The sequence below is a fragment of the Diaphorina citri genome, unplaced genomic scaffold (genome assembly GCF_000475195.1).
Source record: "Diaphorina citri unplaced genomic scaffold, Diaci psyllid genome assembly version 1.1 scaffold146, whole genome shotgun sequence".
Taxonomy (NCBI): domain Eukaryota; kingdom Metazoa; phylum Arthropoda; class Insecta; order Hemiptera; family Psyllidae; genus Diaphorina; species Diaphorina citri.
Genome location: NW_007377583.1, coordinates 74,505 through 83,250, shown reverse-complemented (window position 1 = coordinate 83,250; position 8,746 = coordinate 74,505). Strand labels below are relative to the sequence as shown.

The 8,746-nt window shown below is 36.1% G+C and overlaps 2 protein-coding genes across 2 annotated transcripts; one reads left to right on the top strand and one right to left on the bottom strand.

Annotated features, from left to right (window-relative positions):
• Positions 1–3,809: 3,809 nt before the first annotated feature.
• Positions 3,810–4,517, bottom strand: LOC103505034 (small nuclear ribonucleoprotein Sm D3-like). The gene is made up of 2 exons (XM_017442234.2): positions 4,277–4,517; positions 3,810–3,975 (listed from the first exon to the last, which is right to left on the bottom strand). Exons 1-2 carry the CDS (start codon positions 4,342–4,344, stop codon positions 3,810–3,812), a joined length of 234 nt encoding a protein of 77 aa, XP_017297723.1. The 5' UTR covers positions 4,345–4,517.
• Positions 4,518–5,716: 1,199 nt separating this feature from the next.
• On the top strand, positions 5,717–7,664 carry LOC103505032 (putative transferase CAF17 homolog, mitochondrial). Its single transcript, XM_026820434.1, has 4 exons — positions 5,717–5,889; positions 5,973–6,060; positions 6,197–6,737; positions 7,480–7,664. The coding sequence occupies exons 1-4, from the start codon at positions 5,882–5,884 to the stop codon at positions 7,662–7,664; spliced, it is 822 nt and encodes a 273-aa protein (XP_026676235.1). The 5' UTR covers positions 5,717–5,881.
• Positions 7,665–8,746: the final 1,082 nt, after the last annotated feature.

The following is an 8,746-nucleotide window of genomic DNA, read 5'->3' as shown; positions in this document are numbered from 1 at the left end:
AATAAAAAAAAAAAAAAAAAAAAAAAAAAATTGAGCGTCGAATTTTTTTGAAGAAAATTACCTAATCAAAAACACAAAGAACTGTCCTTCTTAAAGAGGTTAGATAGAGGGAACTGTAACTGCCAAGGTCTTATCGTCCCGAAATCTAACAGAGAAGGAAGAGAGGATAGGAGAAAGCCAGCCGTTCCCAGAACGAACATTATCCGGTCAGGAGAAAATCCGCCCCAGGCGGGAATCGAACCCACGACATAGGATTTAATTATTAGCGTCCCCTCTTTTGAAAATCTCACCACACCACTGGCTATTTTCACATGGTTTTTATTAATTTACACAAGACATTCTTCGTCCGTACCTACTTACTATGATCTTATGAACAAAGCGTTTTGGTTACCCGGGCGTTCCAAAGGGTCGGTGATTTAGAGAGGTGCAATAAAAGCTCTAGGGTTCTTCACTCGTAATCTACACGAAAAATTCTCAAAGAATGCCGACATTTTATAGCTCTTTGGTTTAGTTGGATACGGACTGTCACGGTTAATAGACCAATGATATCCAATGATTAGTTTTCTTTTGTCTGAGAAAATTGTTTAACGGGTTAACGGTTTTACACTATTGGGAGGAAAAGTCATACAAAATACAAGTAAGTATAAATTGATTGTACTTGAAGTAGGCACCTACCTAATAAAAGGAGTGATTTGAAAAGGTTCGATCAAAATTTTTTTAGTGTCCTAAAACCGTTAAATCCCTAAAAGGTAGGTACTTAGGTAGGTACTTATTTGTTAGGTGCTAAATTGAATTTGAAGTCTTGAAGATTTATGGTTAATCCAAATGGTTAGGTACTTAGGTTTTAATCCAACAAGTTAGTTAAAGTAAAGTACCTACCTACATACCTACCTAAATAAATAGTACCTACATCTTTTCATACCTGGGTTTTGGAAAAGGCCTTTCTTTACAAGGACACTATGAAACTTACTACAATGGTGATACTTTCCCCGTGTGTGTATCGTAGGTATCTTATATTTCAACGTCAAGAGGCAGGTAGGTACAAGAAGAGTAGGTAAGTAAGCACGTAAAATATAGCAGTAGGTATTACAATCAGGTGATTGACCTAGCAAGGTTACTCCATCACATACTCAGGATCTTCCAATACAAGATTAATGCTCTTGCTATCATCATTGGCAAGATTATAGGTACTGTTGGTATACCTATATTTAAGTATAAACAAGCATACCTGCTTTATTGAAATCTTATGTAAACGAGAATGCATGATGATCAAATGAAGTAATATAACGTGGGTAGAGTAGATAGGTATTAGGTACCGCTTGGGTCTTTGAAAGATAAATTAGGTATTATACATAATGTAGGTAGTTATACCTAATACCTACTTACCTATACCAGTATGTGGCACACGGCACTGAATTTCAAATCTAGGGAAAAGGACCAAGAGGTTCAACCGACCGAAGAGACGAGACGTGGTCTTAAATTCGGCATCAAAATTTGAACAAGTTCAATCCAAGACATCATAATGGGGATGGAGTTGCCATTGCCTTTATTAATTCATGATGACAATCGCTACAATTGTAAGCGTGAATACCTTGCTTTTACCGACACAAAAGTAGGTATTAAGGCTTACTTTCTCTATCGCCAAATACTTATTTTGCCGTTCCAAGAAGTCTAGAAGATCCATCAAAGAATTCTCATGAAATCCATTAATGGTTAAATAATAAAGAAAGGTGCGAAAATATTCCATGTCCTCAAATGTTATATGATATACAAATGACAGTTGGGGTACGTCCACTTTTCAGTGTTTTTACCTGTAGATCTGCTTAGGAACCGGTTATTTTCACACCTAATTTAACGTCAACAATATTGCCAGTATTAATTTCAATCCGACTATTTGCATGGAGTAAGCTTTCATAAGGGATGCTACATAGGGCAAGAGCTGACTGCCAGAACTCAACACACAGGTGAGAAAAAAATAAAGTCCAAGACTATTTGCATGGAGTAAGCTTTCATAAGGGATGCTACATAGGGCAAGAGCTGACTGCCAGAACTCAACACACAGGTGAGAAAAAAAAGTCCAAGAGTAAAAAACAAATTAATAAAGCACTGGATCCTAACTTGCCTGGGTGGATGTAGATTTTCTTTTACTGTACCTACTTAATCTGTGAGTTATACCTATGTTGAAAAGAGGGAGAAGAATAACTAAGATGTACAAAATCCCCAATCTGACAACCCTGTCTAGATGGTTTAAGAGCACCCATCCCACCTAGCACCTAAGGACCGATTGAGGACCTATCCTTCTCCATCCAACTTTTACGAGGCGAAAACTCATAAAACACGAAGAAGAGAGAGCGAGAAAAATAAACAAAAGGAGAGAGAATCAATAAAAGGAACATGGATTTATTTGTTCTTCTTTTTAGAAAAGCACTAAAAATCCTCGCTTGAAGCCATTCATACACGATAGCCCCGGTTTGGTATTTTTCAGTGGCGAGGTTTGATAGAGGGAACTATAACTGCTAAGGTCTTATCGTCCCGAAATCTAACAGAGAAGGAAGAGTGCATAGGCAGGTATTAGGGTAGGTACACTAAATGAAGTAGGTAGGTACCTATAGAGAAACACAAGGGTCAAATAATTAAATACTCATACTCATTCATAGGTACATACTATAAATTATAAATTACTACATACTTATTGAACATTTCACATTCCTGCAATGGGTACTAAAGCCGATAAGTAATAGGTACCTACGAGAGTCGTTCGTATTTCCCAAATCGCAATAATAAATTCAAACAATCAGCTTTGTGTTTGAACTTTCAGACCAGACTGAGACATAGGTACGTAATGTACTTGATGATTAATTAATTTAAATGATTCACAGGCTCCCAGAGGCTAGTTTCAAGCTACCCACCTAGGTACCAGCCTATAGGTACCTACCTACATAAATAGGTACATACCTACCTAGCTATTTATAGAGAACCATGATACATAATTTTTATGATTTACTTTCTTGGCAGGTGCCTATTAATAGAACAAAATGAGTTCACAACTTTAAACAACCAGGAACACCAGCAGTACCAGAGTAGGTATCAACTCTGACGTCATTATGACGTCATAGTAATTCCAAAACTTTCAGTCATACAGGTCAATGACCTCGGCCTTGAGTTAGTTAGAAGCTGAGAGTCTTCTAGTAGTAACAGTAACCGTGCTAGTTTTACAATCTCTCGCGTCTCTCCTTAGTCTGGTAGAATGACCTCGGCCTTGAGTTAGTTAGAAGCTGAGAGTCTTCTAGTAGTAACAGTAACCGTGCTAGTTTTACAATCTCTCGCGTCTCTCTTTAGTCTGGTAGGTCCAGAATAGTTGAAATGGTAAATGATTTTTAAGAGTGTAGGTACGTATCACCGCGTTGGCGCGTACCTACCACAATGGACCGTCATAAAAATCGAGTTGAAATGGTAAATGATTTTTAAGAGTGTAGGTACGTATCACCGCGTTGGCGCGTACCACAATGGACCGTCATAAAAATCGAAAAATTTTTAGGGCCCGTCTACTCTTGAGTAGCCCATCTTAACCCAGAGGTGCCATTCCACATTCCTGCAATGGGTACTAAAGCCGGTAAGTAATAGGTACCTACGAGAGTCGTTCGTATTTCCCAAATCGCAATAATAAATTTAAACAATCAGCTTTGTGTTCGAACTTTCAGACCAGACTGAGACATAGGTACGTACTTACGTAATGTTTTTTTTTATTTATTTATTTACAATATAAACGGTTTCCCTTTACTATCTAATACAAATCAACAACCTAACTATCATAACATGTCTGGCAAAATGAGAAATCTAATTTTGGATCCTCTGATGTAAATATTGGCCATGGGTTTGACTTTACCATCTCGGAATGTGACAGTTACATCTGCCATAGCACAGTTCATGTTGTCTTCAGCTTCCACCAATTTTCCTCGGAACAGATCTCCATTGGTTGTTTCACATGTGATTATATGGCCCTCGGCTTCATGCAGCAGTTTGATGGGGATTCCAATAGACATGATGAGTGTTCAGAATGCCTTGCTTTAACAGAGGGTCAGAAATTATGCACTCAAGCACTTGAACTTTCAAATTTTAGTGAAACACCGGCAATTTCTTGAACAAAATCTTTAAAAAAGGAGGAAAAAGCGGAACTTTTGCAAAAACGAAGCAAAAACAAAACAAAACGTTTTGAAACTGCGCAGTGCGCAGGCGCGTCTCAAGGGTGTCCTTTAGTTCCGGATTATCTCCATTGGTTGTTTCACATGTGATTATATGGCCCTCGGCTTCATGCAGCAGTTTGATGGGGATTCCAATAGACATGATGAGTGTTCTGAATGCCTTGCTCTAACAGAAGGTCAGAAATTATGCACTCAAGCACTTGAACTTTCAAATTTTACTGAAACACCGGCAATTTTCTTGTACAAAAACTACAAAATCTTTGAAAAGGAGGAAAAAGCGGAACTTTTGCAAAAACAAAACAAAACGTTTTGAAAGTTGAAACTGCGCAGTGCGCAGGCGCGTCTCAAGGATGTCCTTTAGTTCCGGATTGCAGGAAATAGGTATAAAAAGTGAAGCCAAAAAGCGGCCATCATTGTTTCTCTAAAATCCGAAAATGAATTCTTTCTATTTTTTGGGTGGAAACTATTTATTTTTACATTTTTTAAAGTGAAAATAACGTATCTAAGAGGATTCAAGTAAAAAATGAAATTTTCTTCACTTGATTTTGCTTACGATAATTTTTACAAAATGAAGATCCCATTTCAGTTCCAGCTGCACTTTAGACCCTGTTCTTATCCTGTCTGTTCTACCTCCTTGACAGTAGTACAACTCGTGAAGTAAAATTCAAAATGTAAACAAAAATTTGATAAGGACTTTTGTATTTTGGTTTTGGAGCAAACTTTTGAAGAAAAAGTTGGAAAAGAAATGCCTTGCTCTAACAGAAGGTCAGAAATTATGCACTCAAGCACTTGAACTTTCAAATTTTACTGAAACACCGGCAATTTTCTTGTATTCTTGTACAAAAACTACAAAATCTTTGAAAAGGAGGAAAAAGCGGAACTTTTGCAAAAACAAAACAAAACGTTTTGAAAGTTGAAACTGCGCAGTGCGCAGGCGCGTCTCAAGGATGTCCTTTAGTTCCGGATTGCAGGAAATAGGTATAAAAAGTGAAGCCAAAAAGCGGCCATCATTGTTTCTCTAAAATCCGAAAATGAATTCTTTCTATTTTTTGGGTGGAAACTATTTAGTTTTACATTTTTTAAAGTGAAAATAACGTATCCGTTTCTCTAAAATCCGAAAATGAATTCTTTCTATTTTTTGGGTGGAAACTATTTAGTTTTACATTTTTTAAAGTGAAAATAACGTATCTAAGAGGATTCAAGTAAAAAATGAAATTTTATTCACTTGATTTTGCTTACGATAATTTTTACAAAATGAAGATCCCATTTCAGTTTCAGCTGCACTTTAGACCCTGTTCTTATCCTATCTGTTCTACCTCCTTGACAGTGGTACAACTCGTGAAGTAAAATTCAAAATGTAAACAAAAATTTGATAAGGACTTTTGGAGCAAACTTTAACTTTTGAAGAAAAAGTTGGAAAAGTTCAAACCAAAAACCAAAGTCTTATCCTATCTGTTCTACCTCCTTGACAGTGGTACAACTCGTGAAGTAAAATTCAAAATGTAAACAAAAATTTGATAAGGACTTTTGGAAGTTTTGGAGCAATCTTTAACTTTTGAAGAAAAAGTTGGAAAAGTTCAAACCAAAGTCCGCCTGTTGGGTTGGTGATTTTGCTGCTCCTGTTTCATTGACAAAGACCGAGTTATCAGGAACATTCTAACAAATATTCTGGCATATTAATGCGAAGGTAACTATAGTACAATTGAAAGAAAACGGTTAAATGTTTCTTAGATCCCTCAGAAAGCTCACAAGACAAGAAAATGTTTTCAGGACTTTTCAGATCAACAAAAACGCAATCCATTGCTTCTATGGATTGAAACGTTTCAACCCTGAAGGACTGAGAGTAAAAATATATAATTTAAATGTTTCTTAGATCCCTCAGAAAGCTCACAAGACAAAATGTTTTCAGGACTTTTCAGATCAACAAAAACGCAATCCATTGCTTCGATGGATTGAAATGTTGCAACCCTGAAGGACTCAGAGTAAAATGTAACTTTCATTTTAGTAGAACATGTAGTTCTAGTAGTACAAATGTACAGCAAATGAAATATGAAAGTTTGCCAACCAGAGGTTTGGTCAGACTTTCAGGCGAAGGAGTTCATGAGTTTGTTCAAGGCTTGATGACAAATGACATCAATCATCTAGATAACACTTCTAGTCTGTATACCATGTTCCTCAACACAAAGGGTAGAATCTTATATGATAGTATCATCTACAAATACAATGACATCTTACTCGTAGAATGTGATGTCAATGATATTCACAACTTCATAAAACATTTAAAGATGTACAGAGTTCGGAGAAAAATAGACATTGACAATGTATCAGATGTGTTGACAGCAGGAGTTGTATTTGATCCTAATCAAAATCTAGCCAAAAACTGTGATTTTAATGGAACAATTAAAGACTTGGAACAAATTGTTCCATGCTCCACTATTTATGAACATGATTCTAGCTTTGAATTGAAAGTAAAGGACATATTGATTGATAAGAAAAATATTTTCATCTATAGAGATCCTAGACTATCTGCATTGGGTTAGTATATTTTTATTACCACATAGAAAACAAATTTTATCATATCAGAAAAAAACAAATTTTATCATATCAGGTAGGTATGTACTATTTATCTATTAGTACTTAGGATGTATAAAAAGCGTAGCCTGAGTGCATTGGTTTTTAATCCTCAAGTTAAAAACATAATTCATAAAAAGAATTGGTTTATTATTGAAATAAGAGATCCTAGACTATCTGCATTGGGTTAGTATATTTTTATTACCACATAAAAAACAAATTTTATCATATCAGGTAGGTATGTACTATTAATCTATTAGTACTTAGGATGTAAAAAAAGCAGTATGTACTATTTATCTATTAGTACTTAGGATGTATAAAAAGCGTAGCCTGAGTGCATTGGTTTTTAATCCTCAAGTTAAAAACATAATTCATTAAAAGAATTGGTTTATTATTGAAATAAGTACCTACTTTTACTCTTGGGGTTTCAGCTCATCTCCTTCTATTGCACCTCTTACGTTTATAGCTTAAAATTAACTAAACATGACCGAGTGATCGACTACTGGTGTAAAGTCGACTACTGGTACATTCACCCTACTTTTACTCTTGGGGTTTCAGCTCATCTCCTTCTATTGCACCTCATTAAAAGAATTGGTTTATTATTGAAATAAGTACCTACTTTTACTCTTGGGGTTTCAGCTCATCTCCTTCTATTGCACCTCTTTTTTTATGAAATACCTACACATCTAAATACTTCTATTTCTAGGTGTCAGACTTATTCACTCCAAGGACTTGGACATAGCACCTCTTCTTCAATCCCAAAACAGTGGTGATAGCTACACCACAGTCAGATATAAATTGGGAGTAGCAGAAGGTATCCAAGAGATACCCGTAGGCAATAGTTTTCCTCACGAGTACAATTGTGACTATTTGCCAGAGGTGCAAGGCTAAGCTGGATTCAAATCCTGGCCAGAGCGGAAGTTTTCTGTTCAAACTTTTTCGTTCCCCGAGAGGTAAATGTAGGTAAAATAAAATGTGCTTTGCAGTTTGAAATACATACTACGAAAGTTGAATTTAGGGTGTAGGAGAGAGCAAACTCCGTCTTCTGAGAGCAAATGAGTAGCTATTAGGTGCCAAGTGAGTAGCGATCGGTCTTGCAGAACCAAAAGAGTAACTACTAGGTATCATGTGAGTAGGTAACTATTAGGTACAGAGTAGCAAATGTGCTTTGTGCTTTGAAGTACATACTACGAATGTTGAATTTAGGGTGTAGGAGAGAGCAAACTCCGTCTTGTGAGAGCAAATGAGTAGCTATTAGGTGCCAAGTGAGTAGCGATCGGTCTTGCAGAACCAAAAGAGTAGCTACTAGGTATCATGTGAGTAACTATTATGTAGGTACAGAGTAGCGACCTTTCCCCAGTGATTTCCATTATTTACGAGACACTTAAATAGTTCAGAAATAACCAGAGCTCGAATAAAATGTTTATATGTATGATAAACGATACCTATTTTCTAAACAAAACTGCTCTCTCGAGACACTTAAATAGTTCAGAAATAACCAGAGCTCGAATAAAATGTTTATATGTATGATAAACGATACCTATTTTCTAAACAAAACTGCCAATGTTTATGTTTATCGTGTATTTTCTTATCAGACGTAGCATAATGTTCAGTGACTGTTCCTTCATGCTCGGGTTGACTTTCATGGTAAATTTCACAGAGTTAGATACACACATACTTGTTTACATAGGTACCTACAAGTATCTACTTTATTTTATATTTTTTAGGTACAGAGGTACCTAGAGATCTAAAGAATATCAGAGAGTGCCGACTAGGTAGGTAGGTAGGTAAATACGTAAGAGACCCAGCGTAGATAAAAGCGAATTTTCCTTCACAGAGTTAGATACACACATACTTGTTTACATAGGTACCTACAAGTATCTACTTTATTTTATATTTTTTAGGTACAGAGGTACCTATTAAAGATCTATTAAAGAATATCAGAGAGTGCCGACTAGGTAGGTAGGTAAATA